The following is a 22,683-nucleotide window of genomic DNA, read 5'->3' on the forward strand; positions in this document are numbered from 1 at the left end:
GGATGGGATTGGGGAGGGAAAAGGGAAAAATGAGAAAAGGGAAAAGGAAAAGGGAAAATGGGAAAGGGGAAAAGGGGGAAAAGGAAAAGGGAAAAGGGGGGAAAATAGGGAAAGGAAAAAGGGAAAAGGGAAAGGAAAAAAATGGGAAAGGGAAAAAGGGGGAAAAGGGGAAAAGGAAAAGGAAAGAGGGGGAAAATAGGGAAAGGGAAAAAATGGGAAAAGGGAAAAGGGGAAAAGGGAATATTTATCCCAAAACTGTCCCCTGGGAATGTGTTAATCCCAAAACCACCACGGGAATGGGGAATGGGGAATGGGGGATAGGGATGGGAATGTGAATGGGAATGGGGAATGGGGATGGGGAATTGGGAATGGGGATGGGGAATGGGAATTGGGAATGGGAATGGGGAATGGGAATTGGGAATGGGAATGGGAATGGGAATGGGGAATGGGGAATGAGAATGGGAATGGGGGAATGGGAATTGGGAATGGGGATGGGAATGGGAATGGGGAATGGGGAATGGGAATGGGGGAATGGGGAATGGGAATGGGGAATTGGGAATGGGGATGGGGAATGGGAATGAGGGATGGGGATGGGAATGGGGGAATGGGAATGGGGGATAGGGAATGGGAATGGGGATTGGGATGGGAATGGGGAATGGGGGAATGGGGATTGGGAATGGGAATTGGGATGGAGATGGGAATGGGGAATGGGAATAGGGAATGGGGAATGGGAATGGGGGATGGGGATGGGAATGGGGGAATGGGGATGGGGAATGGGGAATGGGGAATTGGGAATGGGGAATTGGGAATGAGGGATGGGGATTGGGATGGGAATGGGAATGTGAGGAAGGGCTGGGGCCATTCCTGCTCCGTGGGAGCGGGGATGGGATTTTGGGGAATGCCGGGAAAAGCCGCTCCCGGATCAAACCAAATTGTGGAGTTCAAAAAATTCCAAAGACCGAGGAAAAAAAAAAAAAAAACCACACAACGCGAGAGTGGGGATCTCAGAAGGGACTTTGGGATTTTCCCGGTGTTTTTAAGGATAAAAGCTTCATTTCCTCCTTAAATTTCCACAGGCGGGGAGGGAAGAGGGAAAAGCTGGGAAGGGAAAAATCGGGAAGGGAAAATCGGGAAGGAAAATCGGGAAGGGAAAATCGGGAAGGGAAAATCGGGAATGGGGGAGGGAGGGAGCGAAGGCTCCAGGACGATCCCGGCGCGTCCCCGCAGCCAAAGGCGGCTTTTTTCCAGGAAAAAGGAGAAATTCCGGGGCTCGGGAATGCTCCTGGAATTATCCTGGAAAACTCTTCCCAATCCCGGTCCTTTCCTGCCCTTTTATCCGGAATTTTTCCACGATTTTTGAATTCTGATCCTGATTTTCCCTTCTAGGAAAGCCCCGGGAGGATCCGGGACCGGCTTTCCCCAAAAAGTAATTAAAAAAAAAAAAAAAAAGGATTTAAAAAGCCTGGGAAAAGGAAAGGGAAAAGCTGGGAATGGAAATGGAAAATCAGAATGAAGCCTGGAGGGAAAAATTCCCTTCCCTGAATAAATTATCCCTAAAGAAATCATCCCTAAATAAATTATCCCTAAAGAAATCATCCCTAAATAAATTATCCCTAAATAAACCAGCCCTAAATAAACCAGCCCTAAAGAAATTAAATTATCCCTAAAATAAATGATCCCTGGAGAAAATACCCCTAAAAAAATTCAATTATCCCTAAATAAATTGGATAATCCCTAAATAAATTGGATTATTCCCAAATAAATTGGATTCTTCCCAAATAAATTGAATTGTGCCCAAATAAATTGGATTATCCCCAAATAACCGGCCCCTGCTCCGAGCTGGGAAGGAAATTCCTGGAATTAATTTAATTAATGAATGCCCCGGGATTTCAGCGCTGGGAACGAAGCCGGGTTTGGATCCCGGAGCGGAATTCCCGAGGGGAAAAGTGGAGGATGCGCCCTGGGAAAGGAAGGAAAGGTGGGAGAATTTTGGGGTAAAATCGGCGCCTTTCGCGTCCTCGTGGAAAATCCACAATTCCGGGGCTTTCCCAAGGGATTTTCGAGCGGAATTTCTCATTTTTGGGTTTTTTTCCCCCTCCTCCCGATGCTTTTCCATGTTTTTTTTTGCCGGGGAGAAGGCAAAAAAAGGGAATTTTCTTTTTCCCTCTCCCTGCCCTCCGCCCTCCGAACCCTGTAAAAGAATTAAAATTAATAATATCCACGAAATTTGCTTTTCCCCGGGATTTTTTAGTCGCCTTTTCCCAAGGAAAAGGAGGGAAAAGCGGGGTCTGAGGGCGGGATTAATTGCGGGAAGAATTAATTTTGGGAGGGATTAAAGACGCCAAAGGACACCCAGGGAAAAGCCAGGGTTTTTAATGGAAAATCCCTTTTTTTTTTCATGGAAAAATCTCTTTTATCCACGGAATTCCTGCTCGGTTTTACTCGGACAGTCCCGAGCGGGATCTCGGTTTCTTGGGAACGATTTTACATCCCCAAATTTTGCTTCTTTGAGGGGGGAAAATTCGATTTTTGGGCCGGATTTCCCCCCAAATCCCGGATTTTCCCCCAAATCCCCGATTTCCCCGCAGTTTTCATCCGGAAATAAGCAGAGAATTCCAGAATTTCACCCCAAAAACCCGCATGGGGCCCCCAGGGAATCATTGATTCCCGGGAATAATTAATAATAATGGATAATTATAGAACGAATTATGGAATATAATGTATAAATAGGAATTATGCTAGAAATATATATTTATAATAAATATATAAATATATACTATGAATCAATAATAATGAATGGCCCTGACCCCAAAATCCCTGCCCTGGCCCCAAAATCCCTGCCCTGACCCCAAAATCACCACCTTGAACCCAAAGTCCCTGCTCAGATCCCAAAATCCCTGTCCCTGATCCCAAAATCCCTGCTCGGATCCCAAAATCCCAGCTCGGATCCCAAAATCCTGGCCCTGATCCCAAAATCCCTGCTTGGATCCCAAAATCCCAGCTCAAATCCCCAAAATCCCTACCCTGACCCCAAAATCACAGCCCTGACCCCAAAATCCCTACCCTGACCCCAAAATCCCAGCTCAAATCCCCAAATTCCCTGCCCTGACCCCAAAATCCCTGCCCAGGTCCCAAAATCACCGCTCAAATCCCAAAATCCCAGCTCGGATCCCAAAATCCCTACCCTGACCCCAAAATCCCAGCTCAAATCCCCAAAATCCCTACCCTGACCCCAAAATCACAGCCCTGACCCCAAAATCCCTACCCTGACCCCAAAATCCCTGCTCAGGTCCCAAAATCCCTACCCTGACCCCAAAATCCCAGCTCAAATCCCCAAATTCCCTGCCCTGACCCCAAAATCCCTACCCTGACCCCAAAATCCCTGCTCAGGTCCCAAAATCCCTACCCTGACCCCAAAATCCCAGCTCAAATCCCCAAATTCCCTGCCCTGACCCCAAAATCCCTGCTCAGGTCCCAAAATCACCGCTCAAATCCCAAAATCCCAGCTCGGATCCCAAAATCCCTACCCTGACCCCAAAATCCCAGCTCAAATCCCCAAAATCCCTACCCTGACCCCAAAATCACAGCCCTGACCCCAAAATCCCTACCCTGACCCCAAAATCCCTGCTCAGGTCCCAAAATCCCTACCCTGACCCCAAAATCCCAGCTCAAATCCCCAAATTCCCTGCCCTGACCCCAAAATCCCAGCTCAAATCCCCAAATTCCCTGCCCTGACCCCAAAATCCCAACTCGGATCCCAAAATCGCAGCTCGGATTCCAAAATCCCTGTCCCTGATCCCAAAATCCCTGTCCCTGATCCCAAAATCCCTGACCAGGTCCCAAAATCGCAGCTTGGATCCCAAAATCCCGGCCCTGAACCCAAAATCACCAACCTGATCCCAAAATCCCTGCTCGGATCCCAAAATCCCAGCTCAGATCCCAAAATCCCGGCCCTGACCCCAAAATCCCAGCTCAGATCCCAAAATCCCGGCCCTGACCCCAAAATCACCAACCTGATCCCAAAATCCCAGCTCGGATCCCAAAATCCCAGCTCGGATCCCAAAATCCCGGCCCTGATCCCAAAATCCCGGCCCTGACCCCGTTTTTTTTCCCTTTTTTTTTGGTTCCCTGCACATTCTCACGGACAAAAGATCCCCAAAAACCCCAAAACCCAAAAAAAACCCCACCATAAAATCCCCAAACCTCCCAAAACCCCCACAAATCCCCGAAAACCCATAAAACCCCAAAGAAAACCCCAAAAAATCACCAAAAACCCTCATAACCCCCCAACCCCAAAACCCTCCATGCAACCCTTAAAATCCCCCCAAAACCCCAAAATACCCTCAAAGAACCCCATAAAATCCCAAATAAACCAAAAAAAAAAAAAAAAAAAACAAAAAAAACCCATAAAAACCCAAAAAACCCATTAAAAAACCCCAAAAAATCCCGTAAAATCCCGAGAAAAACCCAAAAAAAAAAAAAAAAAAAAACTCCTCCAAAAAACCCATAAAACCCAAAAAAAACCCCATAACCCCCCCAAAAAAAACCCCAAAAACCGGGAATTTTCTTTCCCCCTTTTTGGGACTCCGCACCGGCCGTTTTCCGGAGGAAAATCCCATTTTTTGGGGATAAAAATGGGGCAAAATTCGCTTTTTTCCTCCCGTTTTTGCCCCGATCCCGGAATCCCAAATTCCGGCGGGGCTTTGGATGATTTCGGTGAGGGTAGAAAAGCTCCAATCCCATTTTTCCCAAAAATAAATCCCGGGAAAAAAAAGGGAATTTCATGGGAATTTCGGCATTTCGGCCAAGCCCTAAATGCTAATTAATCATCGGTGATTAATTAACGGCAAAAATCCCCACCTGAGGTGGGGCCAGAGCCCAAAACCCGCCTGAAAATTCAATTTATTCCCCCAAAAAAAACCCTCCAAAACGGCCCCGATTTGGGGGAAATTCCCGGGATTTTATTCCTTAAATTTCCCGCCCAGGGAGCAAATCCGGGATTTTAAATTTTGGTTAAAATTTGGGGTTTTTTGGGGGATAAACGTCGAGGTTTGGGTCTGGGGTTATTTCCAATTCTTTCCTTGCCGATGCCTAAAAATTCCAGATTTTCCGTGGAAAATTTCCCGGGAATTCAGGTTTCGCCGCCCTTTTCCCCTCGGTCCTGCCCGTTCATCATTTTTAATTTTTAATTTTTTTTTTTTTTTAATTAAAAACCCCAAATTTGGCGATTCGGGACCACTCCGGGTCCGCCCCCGCCTCTGGAAATTCCGATTTTTGGCGTTTTCCCCCGAAAAATGGGAATAAACTGGGGAAAATCCTGGCGGGGCGGAAATCTCCGGGCAGCAAGGCGTGGAAAAAATTGGAATTTTTGGGGAAAAATCGCCCGGAATATTCCGGGCTCCCCCGGTCGGCTCCGGATTCAATTTTGGGGGGAAAAAAGGGAATTTTTGGCCGCTGGCCTGGGAGGAAAAAGGGTTCCCGGCGTGGATCCGGCCCCAAAATGGCCAAAAAGCAGCGGGAATAAATCCAATTTAATGAACAAATTATTTTAATTTAATGAACAAATAAATTCAGTTTAAATCAGAAATAAATTCAGATTAAAGAAAAATTAAATTCCGCTTAAATCAGAAATGAAATCTGTTTAAATCAGAAATAAATTCAATTTAAATTAATAAAAACATCATTTTGGACCAGAAATGAATTAAATTTGAGTTAAAAAAATCAATTTGAACCTGAATTAAATTCAATTTAAACAAGAATTAAATTTAATTGAAATTTAAAAAAAAATCAATTTGAACCAGAAATAAATGCAATTTAAATAAAAAATAAATCCGATTCAAAGCAGAAATAAATTCAATTCAAAGCAGAAATAAACCCAATTTAAATCAGAATTAAATTCAATTTCATTTTTAATAGTTAAAAAACCCCAATTAAAGCAAAAATAAATTCCATTTAAATAAAAACCCCAACTAAAGCAGAAATAAAAGAAATTTCAATAGAAAACCCCAATTGAAGCAGAAATAATTTAATTTTTAACCCAATTAAAGCAGAAATAAAATAAATTTAAATAAAAAACCCAATTAAAACAGAAATAATTTAATTTTTTAACCTAATTAAAGCAGAAATAAGTTAAATTTAAATTTAAAACCCCATTTTAAATTAAAAAACCCCAATTAAAGCAGAAATTAATTAGAATTTCTTTGTCTGAAACTCCCGGGAAATCTCGGGGAGGGCAAAAATCCCAGCGAGGAGCGCCGGGGGAGGGGAAATTGGGGAAAAACGGGGAAATTTGGGAAATTGGGGGAAATGGGAAAAGGGGAAAAATGGGGGGAATGGGGAAAAATTGGGAAAATGGGGAAAATGGGGAAAAATGGGGAAAAATTGGAAAATTGGGGGAATTGGGGGAATGGGGAAAATGGGGGAGAAATGAGGAAATTTGGGGAAATTGGGGAAAATGGGGAGAAAATTGGGAAAATGGGGAAAAATGGGGGAAATTTGGGGTAAATGGGAAAAATGGGGGAAATTTGGGGTAAATGGGAAAAATGGGGGAAATTGGGAAAAGGGAAAATGGGGGAAAATGGGGAAAATTGGGGAAAATGGGAGGAAAATGGGGGAAATTGGGAAGAATGGGAAAATGGGGAAAAGGGGTGAAAATGGGGAAATTGGGAAATTTGGGAAATGTGGGAAATGGGGGAATTGGGGGAATGGGGAAATGGGTAAAATGGGGGGAAATTGGGAAATTTGGGAAATGGGGAAGAATGAGAAAAAATGGGGAAATTGGGGAAATTGGGGAAAATTGGAGGAAATGGGTAAAATGGAAAAATGGGGGAAATTGGGAAAATTGGGAGAAATGGGGGAAAATGGGGAAGAATGAGAAAAAATGGGGAAATGGGGAAATTGGGGGAAATTGGAGGAATATAGGGGAAATAGGAGGAAATGGGGAAAATGGAAAAATGGGGGGAATTGGGAAAATTGGGAGAAATGGGGGGAAATGGGGAAATGGGGAAATGGGGAAAATGGGGAAGAATGGGAAAAATTGGGAAAAGGGGGGGAAATGGGGAAAAGGGGGGGGATGGAGAAAAGGGGGAAAATGAGGAAAATTGGGAAAATGGCGAGAAATGGGGGGAAATTGGGAAAATTGGAGGAAAATAGGGGAAATAGGAGGAAATGGGGAAAATGGAAAAATGGGGGAAATTGGGGAAATTGGGAGAAATGGGGGGAAATGGGGAAAATGGGGAAGAATGGGAAAAATTGGGAAAAGGGGGGGAAATGGGGAAAAGGGGGGGGATGGGGAAAAGGGGGAAAATGAGGAAAATTGGGAAAATTGGGAGAAATGGGGGGAAATTGGGGGAAATTGGGAAAATTGGGAAAATGGGGGAAATTAGGAAAATGGGGAAAAGGAGAAAAACGGGGGGATGGGGGAAATGGGGAAAATGGAAAAATGGGAGGAAAATGGGGGGGAAATGGGAGGAAAAGGGGGGAAATGGGAGGAAAAGGGGGAAATTTGAATAAAAGGGGAAAAATTAGTAAGAAGGGAATAAAAGGGGAAAATGAATTAAAAGGGGAACAAAGGGGGGAAATTGAATGAAAAAGGGGGAAAATGAATAAAAAGGGAATGAGGAGGGGAAAAGGGAATAAAAATGGGAATAAGGAGGGGGAAAAGGGAATAAAAATGGGAATAAGGAGGGGGGAAAGGGAATAAAAAGGGGGAAAATGAATAAAAAGGGGAACAAAGGGGGAGAATGGAAGGGGGAATGGAATAAAAAGGGAATAAAAAATCAAAAAAGAGAATAAAAAGGGAAAAATTAATAAAACTGGGAACAAAGGGGGGGTTTGAATAAAAAAGGAATTAAGAAGGGAAAAAATTAATAAAAAGGGAATAAAAAGGGGAAAAAGGGAATAAAAAGGGAAAAAATGAACAAAAAGGGAATGAAAAAGGGAATAAAAAGGGGGAAATTGAATAAAAATGGAAAAAAATGAACAAAAAGGGAATAAAAAGGGAATAAAAAGGGGAAAATTGAATAAAAATGGAAAAAAAAATGAACAGTAAGAGAATAAAAAGGGGGGAAAGGGAATAAAAGGGGAAAATGAATAAAACTGGGAACAAAGGGGGGGGGTTGAATAAAAAAGGAATTAAAAGGGGAAAAATTGAATAAAAAGGGGAATAAGGGAATAAAAAGAGAAAAAAATAATAAAAAAGGGAATAAGAAAGGAAAATAGGGAATAAAAATGGGGGAAATCGAATAAAAATTGGAAAAGGTAACAAAAATGGGGGAAAAAAAGGAAGAAAATGGGGAAAATTGACTAAAAAGGGGGAAAATTAATAAAAATAGGAAAAAAAGGAATAAAAAGGGGGGTAAAATGGGAATAAAAATGGTAAACATGGGAAAAAATGGGGAAAAGCGAATAAAAAAGGGAATAAAAATGGGGATAAAAATGGGGATAAAAAAAGGGAATAAAAATTGAAAAGATTAAATAGAAATGGGAGAAAAAGGGAATAAAAAATTTAATAAAAAGGGAATAAAAAGGAATTATTTGCATGAAGATGCAGTGCCGGAGGGACAGGCGGGGGAGGATTTGCGGGGTTTGGGGAATTCTGCCCGAGCTCCTCCCTCAGATTTCTATTTTTATTTATTCCCGTTTATAATTTTATTTATTCCCGTTTCTATTTGTATTTATTCCCATTTACAAAGGAATATTTCTCTTTCTATTTATTTATTCCCATTTCTATTTCTATTTATTCCCATTTATAAAGGAATATTTCTATTTCTATTTCTATTTCTATTTCTATTTCTATTTCTATTTCTATTTCTATTTTTTTTTTAATTTTTTTTTCCCCGTTCAGTCTGAGTTTAGCTGGGTAAAATCCTGGCATTTCTGTCATAACCCCTTGCATTTCTACCTTTATATCAAAGATATTTATATTTAATTGCAGGGATTTGCCACCTTTAGAGGCAGAAAAATGCGGGAAAATAAAGGAAAAATCCCCAAAAATCCCCCAAATTTCGGGATCAACCGGGCTGGGAATTCAAAATTTTAAAATCGGGAAAAAGCCAAAAAAAAAGTGGATTTTGGGGGATCTGGGGCAAAGAGGCTGCGGGAATCCGACAGGCAGGGAGGGGAAAAGGAGGGAAAAGCAGAAATTGGGGGAAATTGGGTTTTTTCGTGTGAATTGCGTGGGGATTTTTGGGGACGCAGCAGAAAAAAATGGAATTTATTCTGCTTTTCCCAGGATTTCCCTGCAATGTCTGAGGCCAAAACGAGCCCGGCCTTGGCCGGGGGAACGAACTCCGCTCGGAGCCGGAGCCGCTTTTTTATCCCTAAAAAAATTCCAAATCAGCCCGGGAAAAATGGGGGGGAAAAGGCGAATTTGGGGACTTTATTCCTCCAAAAATTGGGGACAAAGGCTGGGAAAGCTCCGCCGGAAAATCCCCCCAAAATTGGGAATTCGGGGGGAAAACCCGCCCGGAGCGGGGATTTCCCTCCCAACCGGGATGAAACCCGCCTTTGTTTCCCTCCCTCCTTCCCCAAAAAATGAAAATTATGGAAAATCTTTATTTTTTCCCGATTTAGGGGGAATTCGCCGCCGCTGGAGCCGATTTTCCTTCGCGAAAAAAATTCCAACCTCGGCGATTTTCCCTGGCATGGGAGGCGGGAAGAGGCAGAAATTCCCATTTTCCCCTCGGGAAAATCAGGGAATTTTTGGGTTTTTTCCTTTGTTTCAGGGCAAAAATCAAAGAAGGGAAAAGAGGGAAAAGGAATCCAGGGAATTATCCGGGAATTGTTTCATGGCAAGGGAAAATCCCCTTTTTTCCCTGTTCTCTCCCGCCGGTTTTAATCCCTTTTTGCCCAAAAAACGCCATTTCCCAGGAAATTCCTTTTCCCGGGACGGGAATTCCAGCCTGGAAACGATCGCAGCTCCCGGGGCTTCGCCCTCGGCCGCGATTTTGGGGCAAATTCCCTTTTTTTGGCCGCTTTTCCTGGATTTTCTCCCGGCCAAATCCGCTTTTCCCAACGGGAATTTATGGAAAACCTCAAATCCCGCCCGCGCCGCCTCCACCTGCGAAAATCGGGCTCAAGCTTGAATTTTTGGGTTTTTTTAAAGGAAAAACTGGGAATAAACGTCTGAAATAAATGGGGGGAAATGCGAAAATTCCTTAAATCGCGACGGGTGAAGCGCTGGAGAGAAAATATTGGGAGAAGCGGGAACAGAGCTGGAACCACGAGGAAAAATGGGAATTTCCCCCCGTGGATTGGGAGATAAACCTGATTTTTCTCCCTTTTTTTCCTGGCTGGGATTAAAAACGAGGAAAGAAATTTAAAAATGTGAATTTTTCCCGGGATCTGCCTTCAGAAAAAAAGGGAAAAGGGAAGGAAGCCGGGATTCGGGAGAGGAAAATTCCGATTTTTCCTGCTCGCTTGCTGCGGAAGGAGAAATATCCATGAAAAATAACAAAACCTTTTCCAGGGGGGAATGATGAGCGACAAAGGCAATTTGCCCGGAATTCCGCAATTCCCAAACCTGAGGAATTCAACCGGCAGGATTCATCCCAAATTTGCCCCAGATCGGGAATTTCCGAGCTGGAGGAGCTCGCGGGGCTTCGGGAATTCAATCCCGGCCTTCGCTCCCAGGTTTTGGTTCGGGCTCTCCTTTTCCCGATTTTTTATTTTTTTGGGAGCGCTCCCAGCCCCGGGGCTCCTTTTCGGGGCCCCGAAAAGCCCAAAAATTCCTGGGAACGCCGATTTTTTTATTTTTTTTTTTTTTTTTTTTTTTTTTTTTTTTGGGAATTCTCATTTTTCCTCCCCGAAGGTTCCTTTGTTCGGCGCGCGGGGCTCCCCCGGGAATTCCCGGCCCGAAATGCGATTTTCCTCCTCCTTTACCTCCAAAAAAATGGGATTTCCCTCCTTTTCCTCTTTTCCACTCCTTTCCCACATTTTCCTTCGTTTTCCTCCCGTTTTCCTTCGTTTTTTCCCCTTTTTTCCCCCTCCTTTTTCTCCCTTTTCCCCTCATTTTTTTCCCTTTTCCCCCTCATTTTTCCCCTTTTTTCCCCTCTTTTCATCCTTCCCCGAGCCCCGAACCCCCGAAATTCCCAACCCCCAATTTTCCCTCAATTTCCCCGGGAATTCGGAGCGGATCCGCGCCCCCCAACCCGCCCCAACCCGGCTTTAATCCCAATTTTTGGGGCCATTTTCGGCCGTCCCTGCTCGGCCCCGGGCCCTTCCCGCTTTTCCCGCTCCATCCCAGATTTTTCCCATCAATCTCGGGGATTTTAGGGCCCCGTCCCGGACGTGCTGCCCAATGTTCAGCACTTCATAAAAATAATTAAAAAAAGAAAATAAAACTAAAAAAAAAAAAAAAAAAACAAAAAACCAAACCAACCCCGCGGGCTCGGGGAGGGCCGCGTTTGGCTTTAATTTGGGAATTTTGGCCGCGCGCAGCTCGGGAATTTTCCCGCGAGCACAAAGGGGGCGAATTCCGCCTTTTCCCGGTGCTTTTTGGGGATTTTCGGGTGCTTTTGTCTCATTTCTTGACGGGTTTCATTCCCCGTCGGGTTTTATCTTCTTTATCCGCTCCTGTTTTTCCGTGGCCTTCCATTCCAAGCCTGCTTTTCCCATTTCATTCCATTTTTTTTATTCCCATTTCATTCCATTGTTTCCCATTTCATTCCATTTTTTCCCCATTTCATTCCATTGTTTTCCGCCTTTCCATTCCATTGTTTTCCCATTTAATTCCATTTTCCCAATTTAATTCATTTTTTCCCTTTTAATTCCATTTTCCCAATTCAATTCCATTGTTTTCCCATTTAATTCCATTTTCCCAATTTAATTCATTTTTTCCCTTTTAATTCCATTTTCCCAATTCAATTCCTTTTTTCCCATTTAATTCCATTTTCCCAATTTAATTCATTTTTTCCCTTTTAATTCCATTTTCCCAATTTAATTCATTTTTTCCCTTTTAATTCCATTTTCCCAATTTAATTCCATTTTTCCCCATTTCATTCCATTTTCCCCCATTTCATTCCATCATTTTCCCATTTTATTCCTTTTTTCTCCCCATTTTCTCCCGTTTTATTCCCTTTTCCACCCGTTCTATCCCATTTAATTCCCGTTTTCCCCCCATTTCCCCCCATTTTATTCCCTTTCTTTGCCCATTTCCCCCCATTTTTCTCCATTTAATTCCCATTTTCCCCATTTTTCTCCATTTTTCTCCATTTTCCCCCATTCCCATCCCCCTTTCCCTGCTTTTCCCAACCCTTTTTTCCCAAACCCGGGAATTTTCCCTTTCCCCTTGAACTTGGCATTCCCCGAATCCCCGAATTTCTCCCGCCATTTGGGGTTTTTAGGGTTTTTTCCCCTTTTCCACTATTTTTTTTTCCCCTTGGGATGAGCTGGAGGTGGGAGCAGGAGAAGGGGGTGACCCCAAACCAGCGGGATCGGGGGGAATTTGGAGGAATTTTGGGGAATTTGGAGGAATTTTGGGTTTTTAGGGACTCGCGAAGCATGGGGAGGGTCTGAAATAGGGACACGCTGGGGAAAAAAATCCTTTAAAAAATCACATTTTTCCCATTTTTTCCCCTCACCGGCTTCACCCCTGCAGCTGAACCCCCCGAAATTTTGGGGCCGGATGGGGGAAAATTCGATTTTTTTGGGGGAAAATGCAATTCTTTTGGGGGAAAACGCAATTCCTCGGGAGCCCGGCAGGAAAACGGGGGCGGGGGGGGCACTCGGGATGAAGTTTTAAGTTTTCCTTATTTTTTAATGGATTTTCGGGAAGGGGTGGGGGGGAGCGCCTGGAGACGGGAAAAAAACCCCAAAATCCCCAAAAAACCGCTCAAAAAAAAAAATTTTTTTTTTTAAGTAAAAAAATTAAAAATAAATTTTAATAATTCAAAATGATTGTAAATAATTAATAATAAAGGCGTGTGTGGGGGGGGGTTTATCCCACCGGAATCTCGCGGAAAACCGGGAATTGGGGGGGGGGGGGGTGACACGACACCCAAAGCGGGGGGGGGAGTGGGCGTGTCCGCGCGGGCGCGGGGGCCAATCAGAACGCGCCGTCCAGTGGGGGGCGTGGCCTCCGGTGGAGTAAAAGGGGCGTGGCCTGTGCGGATTTCTTAATGGAGCGGCGGCGGCGGGCGCGCGGCGCATGCGCGCTCGGCGCGGCGATGGCGGGGGGGGTCCCGGGGCGCGGCGCGGAGCTGCCCCCGCCGCCAGCACCGGAGCGGGAGGAGCGGCGAGCCCGGCGGCGGCTGGGCCAGCAGCAGCAGCAGCAGCAGCAGCAGCAGGAGGAGGAGGAGGAGGAGGCAGAGGAAGGGCGGCGGGAGGCGGCGGCAGCGCGGCATGACATGACGGCGCCGCTCGGGCTCCCCCCGCGCTGGCCCGACGCGCTCGGCTGCCGCTGCGAGGACGCCCCGCGGGAGAAGCCGCGCATGGAGAGCTTGGGCCACTGCCGGGAGAGCTTGGGCCACTGCCGGGAGAGCCTGGGCCACTGCCGGGAGATGCTGCCGCACGCCGGGCTGGCCGCCCCGGCCGGCGCCGCCGCGGACGGAGCCGCGTACGCGGAGCTGGCGAGCGCGGAGCCGCCGCGGCAGTGCCCGTCGGGCTCGCTGGGCTACGGCGGCTACCCCTTCGCGCCGGGCTACTACGGCTGCCGCCTGGCCGGCGTCAACCTGCAGCAGAAGCCCTGCGGCTACCACCCGCCCGACAAGTTCGCCGAGGCCGGCGGGCCGCTGGCGGGCGAGGAGCTGCCGGCGCGGGCCAAGGAGTTCTCGTTCTACCCGGGCTTCCCGGGCTCCTACCAGGCCGTGCCGGGCTACTTGGACGTGTCGGTGGTGCCGGCGCTGGGCGCGCACCCGGAGCCGCGGCACGAGGCTTTGCTTCCCATGGAAGGCTACCAGCCCTGGGCGCTGGCCAACGGCTGGGACGGGCAGGTTTACTGCTCCAAGGAGCAGGCGCAGCCCGCGCACCTCTGGAAGTCGCCGTTCCCAGGTAGGGATCGGGATCGGGAGCAGCGGGAACGGGCGCGGCGCCCGCGATCCGCGCCGCTCCGGCCGCGGGGACGGAGCCCCGGGCAGCCACGGATGCCAGAAATCCCGCGGATCCCGTGTGTTCCATCTGGCCCATCTATCCTGATTTATCCCATCTATCCTGATTTATCCCATCCATCCGGCTATTTTCCATATACCCCGGTATATTTATCCCATATATTCCATCTATCCCATCTATCCTGATTTATCCCATCTATCCTGATTTATCCCATCTATCCGAATATTTTCCATATATCCCGATGTATTTATCCCATATATTCCATTTGTTCCACCTATCCGGATATACTCCATCTCTCCCATCTATCCTGATTTATCCCATCTATCCTGATTTATCCCATCTATCCGAATATTTTCCATCTATCCCGATATATTTATCCCATATATTCCATCTGTCCCATCTATCCGGATATTTTCCATATATCCTGGTATATTTATCCCATATATTCCCTATCTCCCATATATCCTAATTTATCCCATCCATCCGGTTATTTTCCATGTATCCCGATATATTTATCCCTTATATTCCATCTATCCCATCTATCCTGATTTATCCCATCAATCTGGATATATTCCATATATCCCAATGTATTTATCCCATATATTCCATCTATCCCATCTATCCTGATTTATCCCATCAATCCGGATATATTCCATATATCCCGATATCTTTATCCCATATATCCCATATATTCAATTTATCCCGTATATCCCGTGTATCCCATCAATCCCATATATTCCATCAATCCCATATATTCCATCTATCCCATCTATCCGGATTTATCCCATCTATCCCATATATCTGGATATATTCCATATATCCCAATATATTTATCCCATCTATCCCATCTATCCAGATATATTCCATATATCCCATATATTCCATATATCCGGATATATTTATCCCATCCATCCCATATATCCAGACCTATCCGATCTATCCGGATATATCCCATTTACTCCATATATCCGGATATATTTATCCCATATGTATTCTGTACGTTCCATATATCCACATATGTTTATCCCACATACTCCGGATATATTCCATATACCCATATATCCAATTTATCCCATTTATCCCGTCTGTTCCGGATACCCCATATATCCCATCCATTCCATATAGCCGGGTGTATTTATTCCATAGATCCGGGTATAGTCCATATATAATCCCATCCATTCCATCTAGCCGGGTGTATTTATTCCATAGATCCAAGTACATTAATTCCATGTATCCCATATATCCAGATATATTTATTCCATATATCCCAGATAGCCAGGTATATTTATTCCATAGATCCGGATATATTGTATTCCATATATTTATTCCATATATTCCCTATATCAGGGTTTATTTATTCCACATACCCGGCTATAGTTCTTCCATATATTCCCTATATCCGGGTATATTTATTCCACATATCCGAGTATATTTATCCCATATATCCAGGTATATTTATCCCATATACCAGGGTATGTTTATTCCATATATCCGGATATATTAATTCTACATATCAGGGTTTATATATTCCATATATCCGGGTATATTTATCCCATATACCAGCGTATGTTTATCCCATATATTCCATATCCCCGGGTATATTTATCCCATATATCCGGATATCCGGATATATTAATTCCATATATTCCATGTTCCAGGGTACATTTATCCCATACATTCCATATAGCCGGATATATTTATTCCATATATCCGTGTATATTTATTCCATATATCAGGGTATATTTATCCCATATATTCCATATATACGGGTATATTTATTCCATATATCAGGGTATATTTTTCCATATATCCGGGTATATTTATTCCATATATTCCATATATCCGGGTATATTTATTCCATATATGAGGGTATATTTTCCCCATATATCAGGGTGTATTTATTCCATATATCAGGGTATATTTATCCCATATATCCGGATATATTTATTCCATATATTCCATATATCAGGGTGTATTTATTCCATATCAGGGTATATTTATCCCATATATCCGGATATATTAATTCCATATATTCCATATATCCGGGTATATTTATCCATATATCCCATACATCAGGGTGTATTTATCCCATACATCAGGGTGTATTTATCCCATATATCCGGGTGCATTTCTCCGTATATCCGGCTGTATTTGCTCCCCGTAGCGCACATATCCGGGTGAATTCCGCATTTCCCATTAATTCCGCCCGTTCCGTGTATTCCATGTGCCCGCGCGAGCTCGGGGCTGGGTAATTAGAGGGAAGCGCGGCTCAGGAATGCTCGGAGCGGGCAATGTGCACGGGCACGCTCGGCGGGGCGAGGCCAGCGCGGCCCCAAACCCGCGCTAAATCCCTAAACCTGCCCTTCCTTGGGAGCCAATCCCGGCCCCCAAACCCGGAGTTAATTCCATAATTCTGCCCTTCCTTGGGAGCCAATCCCAGCCCCTCAACTGGAGTTAATTCCATAATTCTGCCCTTTCTCCTGAGCCAATCCCGGCCCCCAAACCCGGAGTTAATTCCATAATTCTGCCCTTTCTCCTGAGCCAATCCCGGCCCCCAAACCCGGAGTTAATTCCATAATTCTGCCCTTCCTTGGGAGCCAATCCCAGCCCCTCAACCGGAGTTAATTCCATAATTCTGCCCTTTCTCCTGAGCCAATCCCGGCCCCCAAACCCGGAGTTAATTCCATAATTCTGCCCTTTCTCCTGAGCCAATCCCGGCCTCCAAACCCGGAGTTAATTCCATAATTCTGCCCTTCCTTGGGAGCCAATCCCGGCCCCAAACCCGGAGTTAATTCCATAATTCTGCCCTTCCTTGGGAGCCAATCCCGGCCCCTCAACTGGAGTTAATTCCATAATTCTGCCCTTTCTCCTGAGCCAATCCCGGCCCCCAAACCCGGAGTTAATTCCATAATTCTGCCCTTTCTCCTGAGCCAATCCCGGCCCCCAAACCCGGAGTTAATTCCATAATTCTGCCCTTTCTCCTGAGCCAATCCCGGCCCCAAATCCTGGCGTTAATTCCCGAATTCTGCCTCTTCCCTGGGAGCCAATCCCGGCCCCCAAACCCGGAGTTAATTCCCGAATTCTGCCATTTCTCCTGCAGCAATCCCGGCCCCAAAATTCCGGGGTAATTCCCTGATTCTGCCCTTTCTCCCGAGCCCATCCCGGCTCAATCCAGTCTCCCAAATTCCCGAATTCATTCCAAATTCTGCCCTTCCTGCTCCCTCCCCGCCCGCCGCTCCCCCGCGGGCGGAGAGCTCAGAAAAAGGGGAAAAAATGAAAATCCCGCTAAAAACGAAGCCCGGAGCGGCTCGGTGGGCTGGGACCGGCGGGGGCCGGGCGCTCAATCAGCTCCCAATTAGCGCAATTAACGACAGAGGTGTCAAGTGACAGACGGAGCTGTTTGGGGCAAGGAGGCGCGCAGGGCTGGGAGATCCCGGAGAGGAAAAGGCCCCCAAAATTCCCCCTCTGGAGCGGCTCGGAAACCACCAGATGCCCGGGGCCGCCCCTCCGAAAACCCCAAATCAGTCTGGGGACCCCTGGATGTGGCGTGGGGAGAACGAGGGGGTGGCGTTATCCGGGGCTGGGGGGCGCATCCCTTTATTTCCCCTTTTTGGGCACCAAAAAACCAAAATCGGCTTTTCCGGCAGCTTGGGGAGGCCAGGAAGGGGAAATCGGCCGCGCGGCGCCGGCTGCGCGCGGGGTTTTTGGTTTTTTTGGGGACCCCGCTCCGCTTGGTGACCCCAAAAAGGAGCCGCTGCCCCCCAAAGCCTCCCCAATTAACGCTTGAGCCGTAATTAGGGCCGCGCTCCGAGCAGCGCTCGCCTCCATCTTCCTGGGGTGCCGGATTTCGGGGCTCAGCTCCCCTCAAAACCCTGCGAGGGCTCCCAAAATTCCCCTCCCGGCAGCGCCAGAACAGGGGTGGGGGTGTCCCCAAATCCCCCCCGGGTCCCATTCCCCGATCCTGGAGCGTTTCTCCTTCCCCAGCGCCCCCAAAAAGCTGCTGGAGAGGGGAAAATTGGGATTTTTTTTGCCCCCTCCGAGGGGATTTTTGCTTTTCGGGGGCTTCTGTGTCCGCTTCGGGTGGGGTTTTGGGACCGCTTATCCCAGATTTTCCGCTGCGGGAAAGGGAAAAGGGGATGGGAGGAGAAAAAGGAAGGAGAGAAAAGGGGGAAACTCCAAATATTGCCCAAAAAAATTGGGTTTTGAGGCGCCTCTGAGGGCGAGCGCTGCTCCTTCATCCGCGGCCAAGGAAAACAGGGAATTATCCCTGGTGTGTTTTCATTCCCGTTTCCCGCAATATTCTCAGCAAGTATCCCCTCCTCTTGCGGCCTTTTCCTACTTTTCCCCCCTCTTTTTCCCCTTCTTTTCCCCCTTCTCCCCCTTTTTCCCAGTTTTCCCCCCTTTTTTTCCCCACATTTCCCCCTTTTTCCCCTCTTTTTCCCCCATTTCCCCCTCTCCTTCTTCCCCTCTTTCCTGTCTCGTTTCCGTTCTTTTTTTTTTCCTTTTCCCCGCTCCTTTGCCCCTGTTTCCCCCCCCTTTTTCCCCCCTTTTTTTCCCCCCCCATTTTTCCTCTCCCTCCCCGAAATCCTCCCCCAACCCCACCGACCACAATTCCCCTTTTCCCTCATTTCCTTTCCCCACATCCCGATTTTTCACCCATTTCCATTCACCCCGTTTCTCTTAACCCAATTTATCCCCATTCTTCTCATTTTTACCCATTTCCATTCATCCCGCTTTGCTTTTAACCCAATTTATCCCCATTATTCCCTTTTTTACCCATTTCCCCCAATTCTAACCCCATTTTTACCCATTTTCATCCTTTCTAACCCCATTTCCCCCGTTCTAACCCAATTTTCACCCATTCCCCCCAGATCTAACCCCATTTTCACCCATTTCCCCCATTCTAACCCCACTTTTCACCCATTTCCCTAATTCTAACCCCATTTTTACCCATTTCCCCCAAGTCTAACCCCATTTTTACCCATTTCCCCCCATTCTAATCCCATATTTTCACCCATTTCCCCATTCTAAGCCCATTTTCACCCATTTCCCCCAAGTCTAACCCATTTTCAACCATTCCCCCAAGTCTAACCCCATTTTTATCCATTTCCCCCATTCTAAATCCATTTTTTCCAATTCCCCCATTCTAACCCCATTTTTACCCATTCCCCCCATCCCAACCCCATTTTTTACCCATTTCCCCATCCCAACCCCACTTTTTTACCCATTTCCCCCATTCTAACCCCATTTTTACCCATTCCCTCCAATTCTAGTCCCATTTTTACCCATTTTCCCCCATTCTAACCCCATTTTCCCCCATTTCCCCCATCCCAACCCCTTTTTTAATCCATTTTCACCTCACTCCTCTTCGCTCTTAGCCCCTCCGTAGCCATTATTCCCATTTTTTACCCATTTCCACTGCACCTCTCTTTGCTCCTTAACCCCTTGACCCCATAATTCCTATTTTTTTCCCTTTTACCGAGTTTTACCCATTTTTACGCATTTTTAACCGCAATTTCCCCGTTTCTAACCCATTTCTCCCCACTCCAGACGTGGTGCCGCTGCAGGCCGAGCCCAGCCCGTTCTGCCGGGGCCGCAAGAAGCGCGATCCTACCCCAAAACACTTTAACCCTTTCATTAACCCCAAAATTCCCATTTTTACCCATTTCTAACTCAAATTTCCACATTTCCAACCCCAATTTCCCCATTTCTAACCCCATTTCCCACTCCAGACATGGTGCAGGCCGAGTCCCGCCCGTTTCGCCGGGCCGCAAGAAGCGCGAACCTACCCCGACTCTATTTAACCCCTTCACTAACCCATTCACTAACCCCTTCATTAACCCCTTCATTAACTCCATAATTCCCATTTTTAACCATTTTTAACCATTTCTACCCCCATTTTTGCCTGATTTCCCCATTTCTAACCCTATTTCCCCCCGTTCCAGACGTGGTGCCGCTGCAGGCCGAGCCCAGCCTGTTCCGCCAGCAGCGCGATCCTACCCCAAATCAATTTAACCCCTTCATCCCCGTTTCCCCCATTTCCCCTCATTTTTCCCCATTTTTTCCCCCATTTTCCCCCATTTTTGCCCAATTTCCCCATTTCTAACCCCATTTCTCCCCGCTCCAGACGTGGTGCCGCTGCAGGCCGAGCCCAGCCCGTTCCGCCGGGGCCGCAAGAAGCACGTTCCTACCCCAAAACCCTTTAACCCTTTCATCCCTTTATTAACCGTATTCATTAACCCCTTCATTCCCATTTCCACCCATTTTTAACACTTTTTTACCCATTTCTCCCCATTTCCCCCCGCTCCAGACGTGGTGCCGCTGCAGGCCGAGCCCAGCCCGTTCCGCCGGGGCCGCGAGGAGCGAGGAGCGCGTTCCTTACCCCAAATCTATTTAACCCCTTCATTAACCCCATTATTAACCCCTTAATTCCCATTTTTTACCCATTTCTCCCCATTTCCCCCCGCTCCAGACGTGGTGCCGCTGCAGGCCGAGCCCAGCCCGTTCCGCCGGGGCCGCGAGGCGCGAGGAGCGCGTTCCTTACCCCAAATCTATTTAACCCCTTCATTAACCCCATTATTAACCCCTTAATTCCCATTTTTTACCCATTTCTCCCCATTTCCCCCCGCTCCAGACGTGGTGCCGCTGCAGGCCGAGCCCAGCCCGTTCCGCCGGGGCCGCAAGAAGCGCGTTCCCTACACGAAGCCGCAGCTGAAGGAGCTGGAGCGCGAGTTCGCCGCCAGCCGCTTCATCACCAAGGAGAAGCGGCGCCGCATCTCGGCGGCCACGAGCCTGAGCGAGCGCCAGGTCACCATCTGGTTCCAGAACCGCCGCGTCAAGGAGAAGAAGGTGGTCACCAAAGCCAAGCCGGGCCACCTGCACGCCACCTGAGGGGGCCCGAACCGCGTGGGAAAGCGCCGCGAAAAAAAAAAAAAAAAGAAATTTTAAATATTTGGTGTTTATCGTTGTGCTGGCGGGACTTTTGGGGTGACCAAAATCAGCGAAAAAAGGAAAAAATAAAAGTGAAAGATTCGATATTTATCCTCGTGCTGGCGGGACTTTGGGATGACCAAAATCCACGAAAAAAACAAAAAAAAGACGAAGATAAAATTCGAAATTTATCCTCGTGCCAGCAGGACTTTGGAGTGAGAAAAATCAACGAGAAAAGGAAAAAATAAAAGGGAAAATTCAATATTTATCCTTGTGCTGGCGGGACTTTGGGGCGACCAAAATCCACGAAAAAAGGAAAAAAAAGATGAAGATAAAATTTGATATTTATCCTCGTGCCAGCAGGACTTCGAAGTGAGAAAAATCAACGAAAAAAGGAAAAAATAAAAGGGAAAATTCAATATTTATCCTTGTGCTGGCGGGACTTTGGGACAACCAAAATCCACGAAAAAAGGAAAAAATAAAAGTGAGAAAATCGATATTTATCCTCGTGCTGGCGGGACTTTGGGGCGACCAAAATCAACGAAAAAAGGAATAAATAAAAGTGAAAGATCTGTTATTTATCCTCGTGCCAGCAGGACTTTGGAGTGAGAAAAATCAACGAAAAAAAGGAAAAAATAAAAATGAAAGATTCGATATTTATCCTTGTGCTGGCGGGACTTTGGGGCGACCAAAATCCACGAAAAAAGGAATAAATAAAAGTGAGAAAATCGATATTTATCCTCGTGCCAGCAGAACTTTGGGGTGGAGAAAAAAGCAAAAAACAACCCGAGCCTGATGTGTAAAAATTCAATTTTTACCGTCGCGCCGGCGGGACTTTGGAGAGAAAAACCCGAAAAAAGCGAAAGAAAAAATGTAAAAAATTCCATTTTTATCTTCGTGCTGGTGGGACTTTGGAGTGAGAAAATCCCGGAAAAAAGCAAAAATAAAAATGTAAAAAATTCCATTTTTTCCTTCGAGCCAGCGGCCGCTGCCGAGCGCAGCAATTTGGGGCAAAATCTCCAAAAAAAGGGAAAATCACGAGCTCGGAAATTGCTTTGAGATTTCCCAGGGCGGCTCCGCCTGGGAATTCCCAGCCAGAAAATGCTGGAATTTGGGGGAAAAAATCAGAATTTGGGGCTGAGGGCTGGAAATTCCATTTTTCCCATTTTTCTGTTATCCGGGGTGGGAAAAAATTGGGGAAAAAAACAAGAAAACAACCCAAAAATTCCCCCGGCTCCGCGATTTCCTTAAAAAAGGATGGAAAAATTGGGAATGGGGCCAGAAATTCCCTGCGGGCATCGGGATTTGGGGAATTTCGGGGCATTTTTTGGGAATTTTGAGGCATTTCTGGGAATTTCGGGACATTTTTTGGGAATTTTGGGGCATTTCTGGGGAAATTTTGCGGCATTTTTGGGGAATTTTGCGACATTTTGGGGTGAATTTTGGGGCATTTTTGGGAATTTGGGGGCATTTTGGGGAATATCGTGGCCTTTTTTGGAATTTCGGGGCATTTTTTGGGAAATTTGGGGCATTTTTGGGAATTTCAGGGCATTTTGGGGGGAATTTTGCAGCATTTTTGGGGAATTTCGCAGCATTTTCGGGGATTTTCTCCCGCTGGTTTTTCTGGGGAAAAGTGGATTTTTCTGCCCGGATTTTTGGGGCTTTCGGGGCTCCCCCCGAGAAGTTTTGGGGTTTTTCTCTGGGATT

The 22,683-nt window shown here is 46.4% G+C and overlaps 2 protein-coding genes across 3 annotated transcripts in view; both read left to right on the forward strand.

The window, feature by feature from the left end:
- The window catches only part of NCKAP1L (NCK associated protein 1 like), a 390,138-nt gene that overhangs the window by 82,385 nt on the left and 285,070 nt on the right, over positions 1-22,683 (forward strand). The window lies entirely within an intron of this gene.
- On the forward strand, positions 13,179-20,937 carry HOXC13 (homeobox C13). The gene is made up of 2 exons (XM_068212196.1): positions 13,179-13,989; positions 20,681-20,937. Exons 1-2 carry the CDS (start codon positions 13,347-13,349, stop codon positions 20,935-20,937), a joined length of 900 nt encoding a protein of 299 aa, XP_068068297.1. The 5' UTR covers positions 13,179-13,346.

This window comes from Anomalospiza imberbis, chromosome 22 (assembly GCF_031753505.1).
Source record: "Anomalospiza imberbis isolate Cuckoo-Finch-1a 21T00152 chromosome 22, ASM3175350v1, whole genome shotgun sequence".
NCBI lineage: Eukaryota > Metazoa > Chordata > Aves > Passeriformes > Viduidae > Anomalospiza > Anomalospiza imberbis.